Genomic DNA, 22,469 nt, shown 5'->3' with positions numbered 1-22,469 from the left:
GGCCTTCTCCTCTCATCAATCACTATTGCCACATCTTTGTCCATCTTGTTCTTAATATATTTTAGTATTAGCATAAAAATCATCCTTAACTTTTAGTATTAGCATAAAAATCATCCTTATGCTATTGCTATATACAAAATTTTAATATTAATATCTCAAATCAAATAATAATAAATCAAATTTATAATGCGTATCTTTCCACGTAATTCAGAAAGCTTTTATCTAATTTGAGGTAAACTAAACTCGTCTTTTTCTATATTTCTATTTTTCATAGAGCCATTATGAACGATAGATTAGGAACAAATGGAAGATGAGAGTAGATTTATAATATTGGTTCACATGATTAAGCGAAGATGAGAAAAGATATATAATATTTTAATAATATCACGTCTCTAGATATATATATATATAAATGGAAGATGAGTAGGTTCTACTTTCTATAGACAAAGTATAGGGTCTAGGATAAGTAATTAAGAGAGTTCCTCCAATCAAGATTATCTCCTAAGAAAATTTATCATAATTGAACTTTCTTTCTATTGATCGATAATCATAATTAAAATCCAATCAGATTTATAATATATCGTACCAAATTAGATAGAATCACATAATATAATATTCTTCCACTTTATCTATTAATTGATAAAATATAAAAGGGTTCAAAATAAATAATAAATAAAATAAATTTATTTAAAAATAATTTTACCCAAATAAATTTTAAAATTTTGAAAATAATTTATACATACATGAATTTTTAAAAAAAGGGCCAATAAGTCTAATAAATGTAATAGTAATAAATCTTATTAGCAATACGAGTCGATCGTATGTCATCAATGTTATACTTCCTTGTATATTATACAATATTATTAGTATTTTCTAAAATAGTCCAAAATGACTATCTTATCAAAATAATCATATTATTCATATTCAACCATAATACTAGATAGTAAAAATAAATAATTTTAATTATATAAATAATAATGTTAATTATAATGTTCACTCAAACATACTTCATCATTGCTCACAAACCCAATCATAAAAATATGTTTGTTCAAATACTTTAGGCTATAAGTTCTAAGTGAATGGGTCAACAATCAATACAATAGAATTAAAAAATTTAATTGATATTAATTATATCTGGACTCTTTTTATCTAATCATAAGGTACTTTATCTCATAATATATAAGGTTTCAATAGTACTATAATATATCAGTGACCTCACAGAATACTTAAGTATTTTGTGTAAGATTTCTTAAAAAAAAACACTACTATAATATATCACAAAATATCTTCAGCGACTTAATACTTAAGTATGACTATATTAAGCTCAGAGATAAAATTTTACATTCATAAAGCTTAATTAGAAACCTTTACAAAATCAACTTCTATTGTTAATAATATAATAATATATTATTTTTATAAATTATCCCTCCAATTAATATATATATAAACCGTAAAGTGGTTTTCCTATTATTAAGGTAATTTATAGAATCAATGCATGAAAATATTATAATTTTAAGGTGATATAATTTCATATATATGAGCATATAATCTTTTGTCCCTTCTAAATATCTTATTAATTTCTTTATAGTCATTTAGTATTTTTATTTCTAAATAACTCTAATATCAACATAGTATTTTAATTATAAAACTGATATTTGATCTAATATAAGTTTGAGCATATAATAGACTTTAAACTACACATACACAAATAATATTTTTTAATTTGATTCTTTTTTAACTTAATTTAAAAATACTTGTATTGATTAAAATTTTTTACTTTTATTATTTATTGAACAAATTTGTATACTATATCTCTCCAAGACTTAGTTAATATATCTTTTATAAGATAATCCTAAGATCTATTCTTGAATATCTCAATGCCAATAACATAATATATCTCATTCATATCAACCATCTTAAAATTCTTAATGAGAAATTTTTTTATCTAGTATAATAAACTAAGACCACTATTGGTAAACAAAATATTATCTATATATAAGACTAATATAATAAATTTACTTTCACTAATCTTTAAATATAAATACTAATCAATAGTATTTATTTTAAATCTAAAGAAAGTAATGATATCAAGATATTTTATATACCATTATCTAGAAGCTTATTTAAGGTCATAAATAGATTTATTAAATTTATATATCAAATTCTATATTTCTTTTATTTTCTCTATAAATATATTAGGTTAAGCCATATAAATCTAAGGCCCCATTAAAAAAACTTGTTTACATATCATATGATTAACTCAAAATCATAATGAGCCACTAATATCACAATGATTTTTAATGAATTCATTTAATTTTTTTTTTTAAATATCTTGTTATAATCGATGAATTCTTTATGAATTCGTTATATCGTTTGATATTATAATTGTAGGTATGTTTATATAATAGACTCTTTTATAATTATTAGGCAATCCAATGAGTTCTTAAATACTATTCTGACGTATTGATTTTAACTTTTTTTATTACATCATCACTTTTTAGAATTATTATAGCTTGTGAAAACAATAACGGATCATTGTGATTCCTATAACCATCGCACATGGTGGCGCTGCGTAGCCACCGCAAGGCTGCTGAACCCTATAGTACTTTCACTAGGTACACAATCATTGCCCACGATTAGGTTGGTGACCACCAAATGTTATCGCCCTTAATAATACTATTGCCAACAGTAAGATATTATCAGTAGTCTATCAATAAAGCATAAGGAACCTCACATTGCTTGTAAGTAGACGATAGGATAGATTGGATAGAAAAACAGATAAAAAATGGATCATAAATAAAAAACTGAATAACACCTTTTAGTTGGCAAAAGATACTAACAAATAGATGTTAAATAATGTCAAAGTCTAAAGTCAAATAACAATAGATCAAATTTATAATATTTATCTTTTGATACAAAAGCTTTTATTTGATATGCGAGTGTATCGTCATCCGATCTAAAAGCTATAGTGTGATGTCGATCTATAAGAATAACTAGACTCGCATTCTCCTCGATAGATTAGGGATAAAGGAGAGATGAGAGAATATCTATAATATCTCAATAACCGGTTCATATGAGTAAGGGGAGATAAGAGAAGATAGATCTATAATCTGTCAATAATATCACATATTCATATATTTATACTAAGTTCCTAGGAGGTGCTGTCCTTTTATAAGCAAAAGCAGAAAGTCTAAATAAATAATTGAGAAAGTCCTTTATATCAAGTCATCTCCTAAGGAATCTTATTGACTTCCATTCTGTTAATTGATAACCATAATTAGAATATCATTTGATTTATAATATATCTTATCTAATCTAATACCTCGTCTATGGTCCTTCACATAATCTTATCTAATTGACTCTTTAAGGAGGCCCTTCACGTGTCCTCCCTTTCTATCGACTCTTGCAGCATTGGCTCCCCATGGAGTTGGTAGTCACGTTTTCACCATAACAGTAGGAGCAACCTCTCCATCGTCAATCGACTCTTTTCTCTGTATCGCCATGATAGCCACTGCCCTCCCCTCCCCTTATCATTTGCAAACCCCATGTTGTCCTCCTCTTTCCCCCCACTATGTCCATTTTTCCATCATATCCCTCACCATCATGCCTCTCAAAGCTACCCTAATAGTCGAAGACTGTGCGGTGAGGCCCATGGACAATGGCGACGCTGCTCCTGTCGCAATGGTAGAGACAAAGTTGCGAGCTCGATGGGAAGCCCATGGTGTCGAGATACGACGAAGGGGGAGGACGTGAGGAGGGGAGCTGGTGGTGCTAAGATCTGATGGAGGGGGAGGACTCACGAAGGGGAGCCAATGGTGCTAAGATTCGATCAAGGAGAAAGATGCATGGAGAGAGAAGAATTGTGATGGTGGGGCGGAGGTACTGGGAGGTGGTGGGATTAGAGCAATTAATTTAGTATCAGGGGCTCTACATAAATAAACTAGAATGGGGAGTTAGTAAAACACAAAATTTTGATATGTTTATAAAGAATTTTTCTAATAAAAAAAATAAAGAAACAGAAAAATCCTTTATACTCTCTCTGTAACTATTTGACGCTAGAATTTGTCTTCTAATATTCTTAAACATATTTTTCAAATAAAAAAGAAGATATACTCATTTCATATAAGTTATCGTGTTGAACCGTATGGGTGTGGTTGACCAATCTTTTGTGCAATCCTCCTGTCTTGGTTGCGAAAGAGATTTGTGGCACGTTTGGTCAACCATAGAAGTTTGACGTGTTGCTTGTGGTCAACTGTTTGAACAATCCATTAAATTTAGAGTTCTCAGAACTTTGATGTCGGTTTAACTAACTAAAACCATAGAAATTCGCAATTCAGCATTAAGTTTAAAGTAAAAAAAACTGAAACACTATAAGACAAAATGAAACGTTGACGAACATTTTAGATGTGTTCACATCTATTTAAGACCAATCACAATAGACGGAATATGACCAAACGCAAATATATAACAGCAACATGAAGCATGTTCAAGTAAATATTAAGTCCAATCACCTTAGCAAATATGAGGAGTGCCTCCACAGAACATACATATATTAGAGAAGACATTGGTCCCAACGTCTCACAATAAGAACCATTTAACACATCAGATTTTTCAACTTCATTTTATTACTATTAAGTGTTGAGGACGTCGAAGCGAACAGTATTAACCGTTCATTCATCATCAGCATAGTTGCGGTGATGGTGATGCTTACCATAGTTGTGATTCTTTTCCTCATCAGAATCATCACCCTGCTTAAGGATCCAAAATTCAAGTGTTAAATTTACCTTACGCCGGAGTTGCGATGCAAACGAAGTTTCATCCATAACAAATAAAAACAGCTACAAAACCTTAATTCTATCAAATATAAGTTAAATACAGTGACAACAACGAATCATAAAATGTCTCCTACAAATGTAATCGGCTGGCCATTTATACATAAGGCTAACATGGAGGCTCATGTTTTGGTTCATTTTGTTCTGCTTAGGGTACTTGTCATTCCTACAGAAATGATCTCTCTACCTACCGATTTTTGTACCTTCTGTACCTGTTTTTCTTAACCATCTTTCCTAATGAATGAATGAATGAACAGTTTTTAGTTTAAACAATAATAAAATAACTTCATTATGATTTGAAATAATTATGAGGTTTAAAATAAAAAGAAAAAAATTGAAGACACCTTGCCTATAAAGCATTTATCGTGTAAGTAATGTCATTGAAGCATCGATACATTTTTTTGCTGGTACGAATTTGAGTCTCAAAATTTTCAGATTTCAAATAACTAGAGTCTGTTTTTTGCAGTGTTCACTTTGTTGGCTTGATGAACATGCCAAAGATGTAAGAATTGTTATTAGTATAATCCATGTAAAAGAGTGTCAAAAGTCGCCAAGAATCAACCAACCTTTGATCAGTTTTCAAGCGATTTGAGAGCTTAGGTCAACCGAGGCAGACACCCCTGTTTAGTCAACTATCAGATATGGTAGCAATAGAATGAACCTCAAGCATGAAGCTGCCACCAACACGCTATGATCATTTGAATATGTTGGTGGTAACTAATTAATCGATGACATCGATGGACCTATTGATGACAAACCATTTGTGAAGGAATGATTGGCAAACAATCAACTAGCATTTGTTGACCAACCAAAAAACTATGACCTGTAAATGTTTTATTAGTCATCAACCTTCTTTGTGCTTCCCCTATTCACCTCCTCCACTCGGATCAGCCATTTTAATTGGAGATCAGCTCACGAAGGCTGATTTCAGCTGCTTTTATGTTCCTCTATCTCGATGAGAGGAAGCCAAAACTCTCATTTCTATTGAGTAATTGTTCGACTAAGTCTTGAATGAGCTCCTCTAAAGGTTGAAGCAAATAAACAAATTTTTGTTTGATGCCTCCGAACTATATATTCCCATCTAACTCTAATTATCGAAGCAAATTAAACCTTAATGAGTAACTAAGATTTCGATTCTTTCACTCATCCTTTACCCCTCCCTATCAAGGCCAATTTCTTACAGACGAAGAAATCACTATGAAAAGATTTCATATGATGGAAATTATATGAAAAGGTTGCATATGAAGATGATCCATGAAAACAGTGGTTACGAGGACAGGTAGAAAGGGAAGTCAAAGTTATAGCAAGAGTGTCGATCGGGAGGGTCGTGCAGAAAACTTCAAGAATCCATGAGCAATCATTGAACAGAAACTATCACAAAAGAGCATATGAACATGTGAGCACAAAACAGTGGAACTATATATATAGGTTACTTCTCCAGGACCGAACAAGGTAAGAGCAGGACTTACATAATTAGGGCGGCGATATCCTTCACCTTGATCTGGGTCATATCTGCTCGGCCTACTATACCCTCCGGTCTCCTCTTCGCCGCCGTAAACGGGCCTCTCATATGTTGGTTGCGCCCCGCAGCCATACTCGTCGGTCTGGTAAGATCCGTAGCCCTCGTATCCGTATGAAGGTTCTTCGTCGCGCTTGGGCCTCCCACCATACTCGGATCCGTAGTCGCCATACTCAGGTCTAGGCTGGGGGCGCCTGCCACCACCGTAGGCGCCGAAATCGCCTACTCCTCCTTCCTCGACCTCCTGCTGGGGTCGGAAGCCGTAAGCCGGCTGCGGCTTGGGCCTCGAGCGACCGTAGGGGTCCCCGTAGTCAGCTTCATAGGCGGAGGGGACGGAGCCGGAGGAGTAGTGAGGTCTCTCGTAGTCGACGCCGGAGGCACCAGAGGAGATGGGATAGCAGATCTCCTCTGACGGCGGGAGGGGGCGCCCGAAGGTGAGGCTGAGATCGTATCCTCCGCCGTACGGCGTCGGATCGTACTCGTCGAAGTCGTCCACCGCTTCATCGCGTCCTCTCCAGGCGGCCGCCATCTCACGTCTCGTCAAGCAAAATTCTCAGCGAGTAATCGGAAGTCTGGACAGGAACGGTTAAAGAATTGGGTGGGTTGCTACGCTGCGGGCCCCAACACGTGAGGGTGGACCCTGTCTCTCTTCGTAACAGGTGCGCGTCGCGCAGTTGCTGACGTAATCCAAGTCATAATTACGACAAAAATAAAAAATAGATCATCCACTGCTTGAAGATTAGAATTAATTAGGTAGAAGGTAATTGGTTTGTCTCTACTATTAGAATCGTTCAAGCAAATCCAAAGAAGATCTTAGCCCAGACAAGTTATGGAAACATTCGATTTAAGTTTAGCTATTAATATACTAAAATCGTAATCAAATCCTCCAATTTAAATATATTTATTTTTTTATTTTATTATTAATAAAAATTGAAAAAATAAATATTTAATATTTTAAATTGAGTGATATTATTTTTTAATAAATTAAATAAATATAAAAATAAAAATAAAAAAATTATTATCTTAGGTAGATGGCTCACCTCTTTCTATTCTTCATTTCTTACCAAATCAAGCCAACAAAAAATTGAGGAGAGATAATTATTTTATCTTTCCTAAAAATAAATATTTTTATTTAAAATTTTATTTTTAGATTAAGATATATCATAATTATTCATGCTATATGTAGTTTTTTCTAATCCTTCAAGTAATTAAAATTTTATTTTTGGATTAAAATATGTTATAATTATTCATGCTATATGTAATTTTTAAAATTTTCTTTTATTCGTTCAAGTATTTAAAATTTTATTTTTAAATAAAATATATTATAATTATTCATCTTATATGTAGTTTCTAAAATTTTCAGCTTACTAATACTTGATTTCTATTAGACTTATACAATAATTGATTAAAAATATTATTTCTTTCTTTATGTAATTTTATATTTTTAATCTATTATTATTTATTATATTTTAATTACTCAATGCTAATGATTAGATGTTTTGATTATAATTCAAGTCAAGTCCAATACTCAAGCTCATAGACTAGCTCAACTCAGCCCCTAAATGGGGCAAGCATCCCAATATAATCTAAATTATACCAGTCAAGTGGTTTTAACCAGTTAAATGTTTGACATTAATGATGCTTGAAAGATAAATTGAGATGTTTCAATATTTATTTCATCTTGATATAGATATGACTAGTATGTGATGATTTTATTTTTTTGGCAAAGGTGATTTTGTTTATAGATTAACGAGCCGTCAAATGTAACGACATAACGACTGAATAGTTCCTCTACGCCAGAAACATATCTCTACATTGGTAAATGAGAAACACCACTTATCCATCGTTACAAGTATGATATGGATTTGTCTTCGTTCTAATGCTCCTCGGGTATTTAATATACACTAGTAGGATAATTAACTTTTGGATATATATTTATTTTATAATTGATTTATAAAGATTCATATTACTGAAAATTTTTATTTTTTTTTATTTTTTGAAATAATTTTTTAATAGTACTAAATCAAATTTTAATAGAGAGTAGACTTTTCTCTATCACTAGGTATAATCGATTGAATTTTATTTTTAAGTTTTTAGTACTATATTTCTGAATAAAGTTTATAACTATCTATTTACTTTTATTTTTGATAAATAATTAACTTATAATATATATTTATAATATATATAAAATAAAAAAAATATTTATTTATTTGACTCTAGGATAATGTGATCATGTGGAAAAAAAAAATTCCAACACATGACAGAAACTATCCTACAATTAGTACATATGTTCTTTCAACTTTTTATCCAATACCGAATACAATGTTACAATATAATATTAATATTGGCAGCTTGTTCGCAATCGTCAAACCTTCCAAGCATTTATATCGAGTCCATGGAGTATTTCTTATTTTGCATCTACTTCCCAATTTCTCAAGGAGTATTACTCTCGCTTAACCTCGGAAGACTTCCAGCCAGCTCAAAATTTATCTTACTGTTTTTGCCAAACAGTGATAATACAAATAGTTAAAAATGAGACTAATTTTTTCATGCAAATAATAAGGCAAACCACAAAAGCATGTTTTACAAAGATCAGCTGAAATTGTGGTATTACTAAACGAGCTGCAGTTAAAAAATCCAACATGAATAAGCTACCAAGTCAGGCAATATGAGAGATGAATGAAAGATACTTTTAACAGGAATACCAAATTTCAATTCAACGTAGACTTTTCTGGCGCTTGATCCAAATTTAGGGTCCCATGAAATCAGTAAAATCTTGTAATTCAATATTTGAGTACAATTGATACAATGAGACCTCTACAAAACCTTGGCCATCATAATGTGACATAATACATATTTCTAAAAAGGATTTGGGTGAGAATTTCCTATGAAACCTGTTCGAGGACAGCAGCTTTTTTTTTATCATCGCGCCTTGAATTCACATGAAAAAGCAAGTTAGTTGATGGTTAGAGAAGCACAGCAAATTGCATCAAAATCATTATGTGTTGGAGATGAAGCAGCCGACATAACCCAAACCAACTACCAAAAATGCAACAGCCTGGAGATAGATGTAAACATAAAAGGAATTCTTTCCGTAGGCAAGATTGTAGCTTGCACAAAGAAAGAGGAAGACAGCAAATCCAATTTCTGGTAAGTGTATTCTGAGGAAAGGAAACAAAGACTATCAATAACACTGATATTAGCTCTATGTAAACCAGAAGTGCACGTCAAACAAGCTTTTGTTGTTACCTCTCCCTTAGCCCGGACGATGGCTTTTCAAGTATCGGGATTTTAGTTTTTTCCAGGAGAGTATCACCCAGCTTCTCAGTCACGACCCACTCATTTACACTTCCTGCCTCAAATAGACCAATCATTGTTGCTTTCATCCGGTGCATAGACATGACATTCTCAAACAGAATCCAGAATGGCATAAGATGTATAGAGCTGTGACAAGCATATAAATTTGAGTAGTTAGGAAAGCATGATAGTATTTGAATGGCTATATTTACGTAACTCGAATGATGTTTTCCAAAAGCAACTAATGAAGACTAGTTAATGAGAAGAAAAACAAGAATGACAGGCAAGGATCTGAAGAAATTTAAACAGTATCTAACCTAGGATTTCTTATGGCATTCAAAAGAGTAATTGTTGTTGGAATGTACACAACTCCCCATGTTGGGATGATGACTTCTGGAACCAGAACAGATGTTGGGATCACAATACAATATAGAAAGAAGGTGACTGTGTGGGCCACAATCTTCCTCACAAAGAAAAAACTGTAGATCAGATAACACTTCTTCCAAAATGATACCTCCTGCTTGACATAAAGGAAAACGTTAGATAGAGAGTGCACGCTTCCATAATGGTTCTCTTACACTGCCTCAAATAAATACTACCTTGGCCATTGAAATTTCAACTATGATTTTTCGGAATAAGTGTGCAGCTCCACAAGTCCAACGATGCTGCTGGTGCCGGTATGCCTTGAGAGTACTTGGCAATTCACTTTTGACCTATAATAGATTGAAGAATCAACAAGTTATCCTGTAGTCAGGATCTAATCATGGTAAGCATACTTGAGATGATTTTCAATATAACAAATGGTTTGTTTAAAGGTAAGATTGGATTAAAGGAAGCTCATTTATGGCCATCCTGGTACAACAATGAGTGATATCCCAAGTAGGAACTTCTGAAACCATCTTATTTCAACAACAATAGCAACAATAGGCTACCATTAAAAGCTTCATGTAGTAAACTAGGAGGCCTTTATTGGTCTCATTTTTTTATCTGGTTGTAGATGATTTTGTGAAGCACTTTATGCAGGCATGAATACATCAATGTTTACAATCCAGAAAAGTTCATTTAAATTTTCTGCAGCATAGATAAGATCTGAATGGCCATTAAAGGTGACCACTGAATACCTTTAGATCACCCACATACAATAGTTTCCAGCCTTTCAGACTTGCTCGTACGGCCAAGTCCATGTCCTCGACAGTGGTTCTATCTTTCCAACCTCCAACTTCATTAATTGCTGATATTCGCCAAACACCAGCAGTCCCTATCAAATTGTGTTTTAATGAACATGAGAATGAAAACAAGGTTGTGCTACTGCCTTTTAGAAAAGTAAAACAAATACTAGCTAATAGTACTTTTTTATTAGAATGAATAACTTCCCTTGATATACACTAGCCAGAAAATTTCGAATCAAACTCGTGGTGTAATTTAAATTGATAAATAGATCGAAGAGAATCTTTAGGATGATGACATGACAATTGATATTTTTGGTGTCATGGGTTTATGTGCTTTACCATTGAAGCCAAAGAATGCAAATGTGGATGATCCTGCTTCTTGCTCCACTTTAAAGTGGTAATCCAAGGTCATCTTTTGTATCCTTGTCATAAGACAGTCACTGAAATTCACTGCAAAATCGTCCATGAAATGCCACGTCAGCAACTTCCTGTCATTATGGAAGAGGACATATCAGAATAAATAGACTTATATTTTCTAATAGAAAGTTTTAAAGCATAGCATTCCAGCTTATCATCTGAAATAATCGCAGTTTTTTTCTTTTCTGTTATATCAAATTTTGTTTTTACTTTTTTGCTCTTTGATAGGCAGCTCAGTTTTTTATAATGATTTTTTCCAATCCTGTTTATCTGGCTACCAGTGTTAACATCGATTGTCCACATAAGGACTACACTCTATGCTCAATTAAATAATAGTGTCATCAAGCAGATAATATCATCCTTCAGTATGAACAGCCAATAAGTTTGCCAAATATATACGACTTTGTTATATATAAATAGCTTAAGTTTCTTATCTGTGCTAATCACTGACAATCTAAAACCAAATAGCATTTTATAAGTTATTTTTTATCTTAATTGGATTCTGTATGGTATAAGATATATCATCACACATTTCAGATATTTATAGCATCTAAAAAATGAAAGAATCAACTTAGGTAAAATGAACTAGCCACGTGTTAAACAACTATTTTTCCAACATTAGCAAAGATTGCCAATCTTTCATTGTAGTTAAAAAAACCTGAACAGATAACTTCTAGATAATGATACTTCTACTGTAATAAAGTAGAAAACAATCCAAGACATGGACTTTAATAGCTTACATGCTTGTCTATTTACGTAAATCTCTTAATCTAATTAGGAATGTCAACTGGCTTAGAATAATCCATTAAATAACATAATATTAATGGAAAAACAATCAAATAGACCTAATATGTGGTGTTTCCGCTGCCCACTTCATTACTCTACTAAACTGGTAAAGGAGACTCAAGGGCTCATCACAGGAACCGTGCAAGGTAGTGATAGTATCACTCTTGTCTATCAATCGCAACCTTGCTTCAGTCCCCTTCTACTCGAAATGATCAAACACCCCATGTGGGATCCCTAGTTCAACTTGGGGGAGGTCTTCTAAGCTATATCATATGCTGTCAACGCATCCATGCTTCTACGGATATGGATTAAACTTCTTTTGACTGAATTTGCTTGAATCTAGTACAGATTTGACTATACAAACCAAGGTTGATCTAAAGGAGCAAATTTGCTGGAAGTATCTTCTACCTTGTCTTCTAGCCCAATTTTATATAGGAACCATTCATTTTGACCAGTAAAATATCTAGACTGAATGTGCCGAGTTACCCAAGGTGAATACATCTAAAAAGATGTGAAATAAATTAAAATTGTTGAAAGCCCTAGAACGTAAAACAACCTCTTATTTAAATATATTTAAATCGAATACAGGCTTACCAAACTGCCACCGTGCTTGAACAAGTGCAATCTTTGAATTATGCACCATGAAAGGAACAGTCCTCATAAGAAAGTCAGGTTCTGGTTGGAAATCAGAATCAAAGATAGCAACAAATTCACATTGTTGGACATAGCTATGTTCCATTCCTTCTTTCAAGGCACCAGCTTTATACCCTCTCCGGTTCTCCCTAACCTCATAGTTTATATTGATTCCTTTGTTTGCCCAAAGGCTGCATTCAACCTCCACCATGTCCTGAAATGAAAATTTAGCAAAAATAAATGTAGGAATACTAGTGAAAATAAATGGCAGCAACATAAGATAACTTGGTGCAGCAATACCATTCTTGGGCATTAAAAATAGTAGAAGGTAAACAAACGAAGATTCAAAAACTACAATTTAATATATAAAACATATAAAACATTTATAAGAATAGTTATATCATTAGAAATACTATAAGGTACATAAATTGTTAAAACGACTAAATAGAATATTTTACTATAAAAAATTATATAATCTTAAAAATACTGTATTAAATATTTTATTGTTAAAGAACAAAATAAAAAATGTTTAAATTATTTTTAAAATTGCAAACAGTTTGATTTTTGTGGCATTTAAGTCTGTCCAATATTATGCTTTATAATTTGATTCAATCTATCAACTTGTTTACAAATATGCTATGTGATATAGTTCAAATAAATGATCATGAAAATTTAACATAGTACTAATATTTCTACATGTTCTATTTTAGTGCTTTTACATATTTATAAAAAAAAAATTTACAATTTATAATTTCTTTTTTTTAATTTTGTAATTTTATATTTTTGAATTTTAAATTATTTTTCTCATCTAATTCGATACCATGGATCCGATAATTACCAATCATTCATCGCTGACCACTCCTAGTTACAATTCCAATTCTATGACCTAATGAAACTGATTAATCCAAATCCAATATATATTATATGTAGAAAGCATAATATATAGCAAAATTTCAAGCAAAACAAAAGCAAGGATATTATCCAAGCAACTAAATGATCAAGTATACATTAGGCTTACTATCTAATATAGTCATGGTTCATGAATCAATATGCTGCTGATGACTATGGTTACAAACATCATTTGCACGGTTACAGATCAGAATTTATCAACCCCACTAAAGACTGATAGTATTTTCTTTTATTATTTTTAATACTAAGAAAATTCAGCTTACTACCCGGTACGCCAATAGCATACATCTTCTAAAGACTTCATACAATGGAAGATTGTTTCAAGTGCTGATCAACGTGGCGACATCCAGAGTATTCCCTCGTGTCCGCGTTACTAAATGCATATATGAAAATAACAACCGCCGCATGCATCAGTTATTCATCTATAATAATTAACTAACAGTTAATAAGAATGAAGTAGAATGTCTCGTAATTCGCACCAGTTATCTGATAGATCTCGCCAAATCGTATGATAATTGACTGCGAAGACAGTCCAAAAACTATGGTAGAAGGTGCCAGAGCTCGCCAATCCACTCCTACTTTATATTATGTGCACGAACACCGAAGTCCAAAAACTAGAGTATTCTCCGCTCCAAGACACAGCCTGTACGTGAATGGGCCACCAGCCTCACGTGGAATGACCGATCAGTGTAGCAGTAACGCTTTCCATGTGAAACAGCACAACAGTATTTACTTTGGCCTTCGATCCACAGCCACTCGATAAATTAATATTCCCCATACCGTCCGTAGGGTTGCCAAAGTATAGTTTTAAATACCAAATAGAACCTTTCATAGCTTACCATTATAACAGTTATAAAACTGGAAAATAATAATCATTCTTTGCGAAACCTAACATCGTAGCAACTAAAAACATTAATTATTAATCAGAACAATAAAGATTCAGAGATATGTTCGTGAAATTTGGTTATACCAAAATTAAAATTTGTTTATTTTTATTAAAACTGTCAAACTAAAAGTCAAAAGTATATTTAGTAATAGCCATTATGAATATTTTCTTATTTGTTGTCTTGTATCTTTTTGTCCATGCTGACATGTGTAACACGATGGACCGTCCCTTACCGGCGAACCGAGACACCCATGCCCGTACATGAATAATCACCACAGGAAGAGACTGAAAGCGTTATAAACTGTTACAAACAGTAACAATACCTTGACGGTAGGGTCTGTGGAATCGTCTAGCACTTGGATAATGATCCGATCGGACGGCCAGGAGAGCGCGCAGGCGGCCCCGATTGAGAGCTTGTAAACCTGCGGATTTCTTCACACCGTCAATCCCATTAAACTACAAACGAATTTAAATTCGTACGAGCCCGTTTGCATCACCGGCCTACCTCTCTCTCGTTGTACATGGGAATCTGGACGAGCACCAAGGGGAATGCGAGGCTGGCCGCCTCCGGGTCATCCCTGGCCGCGATTGGTTCCCAGCGGTAGCGCCTCTCTGGGCTGCGGCGGAGGAGCTTGATGGCGAGGCTGACGGCGGCCATGGAGACCACCTCGACAAGTAGCATCACCGACATCGCCAAGCACACGGCCACGGCGACCCGCAGCGCCGGCGCGACCGCCCGCGGCCGCACCTCCCGCCAGATGCCCCCAATCCAGCGCAGGAACTCGCCGCCCTCGCGCCATTTGAGGAACTCGAGCACGCCGGGAACGGTAACGCCGTCTGAGTTTGTTACACCAAACATTACTCGAGCATAACGGGAGGAACATTGCTGTAGATCACCTACCTGAGGGTAGCAGTATGTTGGAGAGGAGAAACGAGATGTTGCGGAGGTAGAGATCAGCGGCAAAGGAGGGGGCGGCAGCGGCCGTAGGTTCCATTAATCTTCCTCTCGTTCTGGGTCTTGTTCTGGCTCTGGCCCTAGATAATGATCCAAAGGTAAAGGAAGCTGGGAAACCTTAAAAAGGGGTAAGAGAGAAGCGGAGAGGAGAGGGCGCCTTTTTTCTCTTCTCCTCAGAAACCAATAAACGGATAAATAAATAGATGGTGGCGGCAGCGCCACATTCCGAACCGAACTCATAAGCAAAGCAACACGACGGTGTGGTCGATTCAAGGATCGGAGGCACCCGAAAGAGACCACAATGCCATGAAATGAGTTGGGCTTGGATTGAACCCATACGATTGCATTTGACCCGAAAGCGACGGTGTGGTCGAACCAACTTTGCCTCTTTCCCGCGGTGGCCTATTCCGCTATTGCCTCTTACTTATATAAGTCTCCATCACCCAAGCTGACATTATTCAGCATTTGCATTTTTGTGAGGTGAAGAGACTTCCACCCAAGCTGAATAAAATGAATTCAAAGTATATATATGTTCTTTTTCTGTACATGTTATTTATATTGTTTGGATGTTCTCAAGTGGAATAAAGCAAGAGTTGTCTAATGCAGTCTTCATGAAGAATATGTGATGACCACAAATAGGTCATTGCAGTGACTGTCATGAGTAACTTTGATATGAAAAACCCAAAATATTTAATGGCCTCTCCGTACTATTACTAAAAAAGGCTTACATGATGATCATGTATCAAATATTTCTCCATGGCACCATTTAAGTAGTGAGGTACCCAAATGAATTATTTCATTATATCTATTCAAACATTTAAATAAGCTTATAATATGTGTAACTGAAGTATGCTACTTTTGAATTGACATCAACATCCAGTCTCTATGAAAAATATCAAACCTACCTACCATAAAAGAATTTTCAATTGAGTTTGTACACATTGATCTCATATTATTAGCTATGCAAATTCTGCAGTACTTGAAATCAAAATCTTCTTCTTATGGTTGGCAGTGATTATGCAATTAATTTATTTTAATGAAATATAATAGTATGATTAATCTGGTAATGGTGTGCTTAATTTGCTTATCTTAGGTCGTGCAGAATTATAAAATTAAAATATTAACTAGTATGACCGATAAAGATTTGATATTATATCATAAGTTTTCGACCTCGAATTCAGTCTTCATCATTTATCTTTTATCATGAAAAATAAAAAACTAGTAACTATTTATTTTTTTATTCATACATGTAAAAAATAATACAAAAATATTCATGACTTGAGCTAATATATTCTACTTTTTCTTTTGGACAAAAAAAGAGGAAAAATTATGCACATTATATAATTCCATTATGTTCAGGAAATTGCTTAGAAATTGAATTGCCACTTCTTTCTTTATGAACCCAAATCTTTGATGTCATTTCACTAAAGTCCCACCATCGAGTTAGTAGATGGCTTCCAATTCCTTACAATCTTGCATGTTCTCAAGAACACAACCACTTTTGTGTTTTAATTTTTGATTTCTTCTAAAGACATGTGTGTTTTCCCTCTTAAATAAATATCTTATAATTTTCTTTCATGGGTTTGTAGGTGAATTACCAAAATTTTGACAAGTGCTTTGGTAAGGGTAATTGTGGCATTTCACCCTAATCTTTAAGATATTAAATATGATCGAAGTAATATGTATCAACCAATATTTATCGATGCTATCCAAAATTGATATTTATCAATGCCATTCAGATTCAACTATTATTTATTTTCTATTTATATTATTGATGATATTATACATAAGTCTCTAACATATAAACAACCTTACTAATTAGTTGAATCATAATCTGATTGAGATGACGAGTCATATACCAATAGAATGGTTCATTTAGTCGATCCCTAATGTTAATGTAACCTAGTGCTAACGAGAATAGTTACTTTATGATTTGGATCGTGATATTATGATTGAATGACGGTTGACTATTCTACTTAATCATTTTATAGAATTAACACTTTCTAAACCTAATGATCCATCCTTGATCTTGTTTAAGAAAATATCCTCTCGTAATTTTCGACTCCTCTTAACTTATTACTAACTTAAACATCGAATGAACCTTTATCAAGCATATCAATGAATTGATATAATTTTAGTCATATGTCAAACCCTTTTATCTTCCTAACATCCAAACTTGTGATAATATCAAGAGTTTAATCCAAATCTAAGTTTCTATATCTTGAGGAATCCAAATCTAACTTATTATATGTCATTCCATATTTTGATACTCTAATTATAGATATATTGATTGTTAAAAAGTTATATTATTTGAGATTTAAATCCTTGATTGAATGTGAGATAGTTATCTTTTTCTTTCCTCATATAAACCAACTTAAAAATTATCGAATTAATAGCCGAATCATATATTTATATATATATATATATGTATATATATATATGTGTATATATATGTGTATATATATATATATACACATATATATATACATATATATATATATATATGTATATATATATATATATAACAAAATGGATCTCCAAACCAACTCATCATAATCATGTGCTGCTACCCATGCATTGACTTAGGTAGCTTAATTTGATCGTAACACATGCTCTCTCTCTCTCTCTCTTCTTTGCTACTATTGGAACGGCAGCCACCACATCCAGACCTTCGTTATAGAATATAATACTATAGCCATCCATGTGGTACTCGTGGATGCTGTCTCAATCAGCTCTATCAAGACACGTAATCTCCGAAGACTAGTTAGGGTCGACGAATATTATACGTATTGATCGTGCCAACGATCGGTCTTTATCAAATGGCCGTCACGTCGCCATACGTTTAAGCTTCTAATGCGTCCGTCCTAACGAGCAGCTTCTCGACCGTATGGTGCATTGCATCAGTTGGCGTTTGACCGCGGACCGGTCAAGATCCAATGTGTTGCGCAGCCCATCACATGAAGGAGACGACTGTGTGTTACCCTCCCGAGAGAGTTGTAGAAGGAAGCTCATGTCAATCGGACCTGAGCCTGCTAATTTGTTGTTTCTTTTGTCCTAGAGAGGGAGGATGAACATGTAGTCTCGCTGCTTGCTAAGCCAAGGGATAATGCTCAAGGCGTCGTCACTTTCGGTCACGAGCTGAAGGTGTTATGATAGTTCCACAAGTTGGAGGCACTTGATCGTCTCACATATATGGATAGCTTTGGGCCTCCACTTGTTGGGAGGTGAATTTTCCGTATATGAAATCTTCATGTTGCTCTTTGTCTGATTCGATTCGTCCTCATCCACTAGAAACATCTTTAGATAACTCTGATGTCATGGATAACAGTGGATCTTTGCAAAGGACAAATGATTAGGCCGAGTCTTCGTCATCTGCCAACAAAGAAAGTGTGCCAAGTGACTCATTTCCTGTCATAGTCGATTCACCTTCCTTTACAAAAAGTCATGGCGGCGGCTCTAATTTTCGTCGTCATGCCCATCCATGGAAGTTTCATATATATATCACCCCAAACCAAGCCCACGGAGTTTGCTTTTCACGCCACATAAATGACTACAAGCTCTAGAAATCTGCCTATGGCTTCGGTTTACTCATCCCCTTCCTCCAGACCACCTCGCAGTACCTCTTCCTCTACCCGGACCTGCCTTTGCGCTCCGACCACGCATCCGGGGTCATTCAGGTGCAACCTCCATAGAAGCACTCGGAAGATATCGAGCCAGTCGACGGCTCATTCTGTGAAGGAGCTGAAAGGAGCAGCGAAAGCGAAGGCGAGGTCAGTGAGGGCTGTGCTGTTAAAGATCATCAACCCCTCGAGTCACGACCTCCGGCGGCGAAGGAACTTCCAGCCCAAGCCCTCGAGGTTTCAGCTGATGAATGGAGATGGGCGAGCACTGGAAGGTGTTCGATCGTGATCCTTTCGTAGCTGTTTTTTGAAGCCTTTGTTTTCTGAACAGGAAAGCGGTGATGCTTTCATGTAACTATGTTGAGTTCATGGAGGATCGAGTCCTCTTTGTCTCCTTCTGTCAAAGATCCTTAAATAACGTGGGATCAACTTGATGCAATCCTACTGAGGAGAGATGGTGAAGAAACTAATTGATTATTGGCAGTGGCGAAAGCCTTTGGCTTCAGATTGTTCTTAGAAACATTAATGCTTTCTGGTTTTGGCTTCAGATTGTTCTTAGAAACATGGAATGAAAAAGAAAGAATGAGATATTGCATATATATATGCTTTCTGGTGACCCAAATTAGTGTTAATTTGTCTTCTATTTTGCAGGTGGGTTCAGTTCAGTTGGAATTCCACAGCTGTTTAGGAAAAAAGTGTTTTTATTGTTCAAATAAAGATAAGTTTTTGTAACACCTAAATTAGTTCTACATTAAAAAAAAAAATATATAATTGATTTATATGAGTCTGATGAGTATACTATATAAATTTTTATTTATATAGTAACATAAACATCATCGAAAGAAGATAATAAATTAAAAATATCTTCTAATTACATTAAGAACTATCAAGAAAGAGTACACTTGCGATTGAGGATGTCCACCAAGCGATGAGTGGAGTCAACCTCAACTTAAATAATTAGAATGCACTCCTGCAAAACCTTGCACAATCTCTCTCTAACTACTGTTACTTCACAAAGATTAGCTGTTGACATTGATGGCAAAATTATAACCTACAATCAAATATGCATAACAGCTCCAAAATAAATTATTAGGATCTAGAAAACATAAAGAGTAGCATCAATCTTTAGGTTTTCATCAACTACTAATGGTGTTGTGACAATATAACATTCAGATATATTAAAGTTCTACATAATCTTATCCACATAATTCTTTTGAGAAATAAATACATCATTTTTCTCTTGATATATCTCAATGCCAAGAAAGTGACTTAGCATTCCCTTATCACTCATTTCATATTTATTCACCATATCATTTTTGTACTGTTTCCTATAATCATCAATATAAAGTGCAACAGTACTTATACCTAAATCTTTTCCTATTTTAGTGTATAAAGTAGGTTTACTCTTATTTTTCATGAAGCTTTTTGTAATGAAGTAGCCAACAATGCTTTGTGTAGAAGTCATTCAATATCTCATTCTTTCTTTTTCATTCCATGTTCTCTAACTCTCTTTTTAAGGTTTGAAGTTTGATAACTGTAACTTTTATATCTTCTTGAATTTTTTTACAAAAGATCTCATAATCTTAGGAAAGATTACATCTGAAAGACAGACCCTATTGAATCTTACTGAGAGTCATTACATCTCTTTATTAATTTTCTTTTAATCTAATTATTTGATCTCTTATTGTGGTTCTCATATTATCAGAATCATTATAAAAATTCTCAGTCAAATATCATAAATCAAGTAAAAGAAATGTGGTTCTCATCATCACGAATCAGAAATCATAGTTCTCATCATTACGAATTAGTACATCGGAGTCTTATGTTGATATTTGAGTTGCTATCATTTGCGGAAAGGGTTGATCTTCCATGAACCTTTTTCTTCCTAGTAACTTGAGTCTTCGAGAATGACTTTGGCTCTGATACTATATGATGAAGAATATTGGATTTATAGAACTAGATTTGGATTATAAGATAAAAGGAGGCAAACAAATTACGTAATTATTCTCATTCAATATAAAATTACAACAATGCTTCTAAATATTTTCTCCATAACCCATTAATTAAAAACTAATTAATAATTTATTTTTTAAATTGTCTCTAACGCTTCATAAAATACCAACACATTAATATCAACAATACCAGCATATAAGCTACTGCCATGGTGATCAAAGTTCATAGACACCCAAACGCAGCCCACTCTTTTAAGGAGATACCATCTCAACTCGAACAAAATTAGGCACAAATATTCCAAAGAAAGTTCTTCCAGAATCAATACTCGAATAGATCATTTACGCACATCGTTAGGAGTCGAGAGGGCGCAACACAACCTAGCCTCGTCCACTTCTCTGTGTTATCAAACCCCTGACTCCTTCCTTCTTGGTACGATGACATCGAAGGCCGAGAACAGTGCCTATAGCTTCCCACTCTACTCGCCTGCGCTGAAATCTGTGCTGGGATACAACCATTGGCGAACACTTGGTGTTGATCGCCTGCGATCTCTTCCCCCCATGGCTGTTGTTGCTTCTTCGGTTTCGGTGTTCTCTGGCTCGCTGTCTCGCAGACCATCACTACTCTACTCTTCCTTGATCGCATGAATTCTTACGTTGCATTACCCTTATGGCACTGCATTAACTTGATTGAAAGACTTGTGTTTGATGTGTGGATTAGTTCGATATACGTACTTCAACGTTGACAGGTGCACGAACTGCTCAAATGTGATGCTAATACTAGCTTGGGCCAGGCTATCCCAGCCAAACCCAATCTTAAAGACAAACACGATTTGATTGATTAGATTTCCACCGAACAATAGGATCAAATATGACATATTTCCCAGTGCAAACCTAACCTATCACATCCTTGCAGGTCTATCGATATGTGCATGAAGAGTATGGGTTCGCTGCTTAAGAGGTCGGTGGCTATTAACAAGCTAGATACAATCGACCCCTATGTGTAGGTATAAAAACTCATCGCTTGCAAGGCTTTTCCTCTCGAACACTCAATTCTTTTTCATTCCATATAAAGCTAATTTAATCTTCAGAGGGTTGAGTTCGAAAATTTCCCTCCCGATCTGGACCTACGTGCAGGAGCTCAACAATGGAGAAGCGGGGCACTTGCTAAGAGAGAACACCGCGCTCGGGGGATGAGGCTTGAAACTAACTCGACCCGACGCTCGAGCGTCGACGTGGGAGACCTTGTGCATAGAGGACTCGAAGACAAAAGGCTATGTCGGACTGTGAAGATCGACGCCCACCCCTGAGACCCGAGTGCTAGACCGAACAATCTTACTCGTCGAGAGTTGAACCTAGCCATGCTGACTCCCCAGAGACACTAACAGGTTAATAAATTAATTATAGGTTTTCACTCGACATTATGTGTATTTCCAAATTGAAAATGAATTGTGAAACCGATTTGATTCGTCTTTTGGAGCTCGTAAGAGACATTTG

The 22,469-nt window shown here is 34.7% G+C and overlaps 2 protein-coding genes across 5 annotated transcripts; both read right to left on the bottom strand.

The window, feature by feature from the left end:
- Positions 1-4,447: 4,447 nt before the first annotated feature.
- Positions 4,448-6,924, bottom strand: LOC135623704 (uncharacterized protein At5g39570-like). 2 transcript variants are annotated; one of them, XM_065126955.1, is made up of 2 exons: positions 6,302-6,924; positions 4,448-4,751 (listed from the first exon to the last, which is right to left on the bottom strand). In XM_065126955.1, the coding sequence occupies exons 1-2, from the start codon at positions 6,878-6,880 to the stop codon at positions 4,671-4,673; spliced, it is 660 nt and encodes a 219-aa protein (XP_064983027.1). In that variant the 5' UTR covers positions 6,881-6,924; the 3' UTR covers positions 4,448-4,670. The 2 variants fall into 2 exon arrangements, with proteins under 2 accessions (XP_064983027.1, XP_064983028.1); XM_065126956.1 differs by having other exon boundaries at positions 4,448-4,748; positions 6,302-6,923.
- Positions 6,925-9,020: 2,096 nt separating this feature from the next.
- Positions 9,021-15,577, bottom strand: LOC135623703 (probable glucomannan 4-beta-mannosyltransferase 3). 3 transcript variants are annotated; one of them, XM_065126952.1, is made up of 10 exons: positions 15,350-15,577; positions 14,954-15,285; positions 14,772-14,870; positions 12,615-12,867; positions 11,157-11,267; positions 10,770-10,906; positions 10,248-10,361; positions 9,966-10,165; positions 9,601-9,795; positions 9,021-9,512 (listed from the first exon to the last, which is right to left on the bottom strand). In XM_065126952.1, the coding sequence occupies exons 1-10, from the start codon at positions 15,441-15,443 to the stop codon at positions 9,350-9,352; spliced, it is 1,698 nt and encodes a 565-aa protein (XP_064983024.1). In that variant the 5' UTR covers positions 15,444-15,577; the 3' UTR covers positions 9,021-9,349. The 3 variants fall into 3 exon arrangements, with proteins under 3 accessions (XP_064983024.1, XP_064983025.1, XP_064983026.1); XM_065126953.1 differs by lacking the exons at positions 14,954-15,285; positions 15,350-15,577 and adding exons at positions 13,829-13,935; positions 14,042-14,301 and having other exon boundaries at positions 14,772-14,853; XM_065126954.1 differs by lacking the exons at positions 14,954-15,285; positions 15,350-15,577 and adding an exon at positions 14,042-14,301 and having other exon boundaries at positions 14,772-14,853.
- Between the last annotated feature and the right edge of the window lie 6,892 nt (positions 15,578-22,469).

This window comes from Musa acuminata, chromosome BXJ2-9 (assembly GCF_036884655.1).
Source record: "Musa acuminata AAA Group cultivar baxijiao chromosome BXJ2-9, Cavendish_Baxijiao_AAA, whole genome shotgun sequence".
Taxonomy (NCBI): Eukaryota; Viridiplantae; Streptophyta; class Magnoliopsida; order Zingiberales; family Musaceae; genus Musa; species Musa acuminata.
The sequence above is the reverse complement of the archived record's forward strand: the minus strand, read 5'-3'. Positions and strand labels throughout refer to the sequence as shown.

Coding starts and splice junctions, on each gene's coding strand:
- LOC135623704 (XM_065126955.1), bottom strand. CDS start 6,880: ATGGCGGCCGCCTGGAGAGGACGCGATGAAGCGGTGGACGACTTCGAC. Junction 4,752..6,301: donor GATATCGCCGCCCTAATTAT/GTAAGTCCTGCT, acceptor TGGATCCTTAAG/CAGGGTGATGATTCTGATGA.
- LOC135623703 (XM_065126952.1), bottom strand. CDS start 15,443: ATGGAACCTACGGCCGCTGCCGCCCCCTCCTTTGCCGCTGATCTCTAC. Junction 14,871..14,953: donor CCATGTACAACGAGAGAGAG/GTAGGCCGGTGA, acceptor AGAAATCCGCAG/GTTTACAAGCTCTCAATCGG. Junction 10,166..10,247: donor TTGAAATTTCAATGGCCAAG/GTAGTATTTATT, acceptor TATGTCAAGCAG/GAGGTATCATTTTGGAAGAA.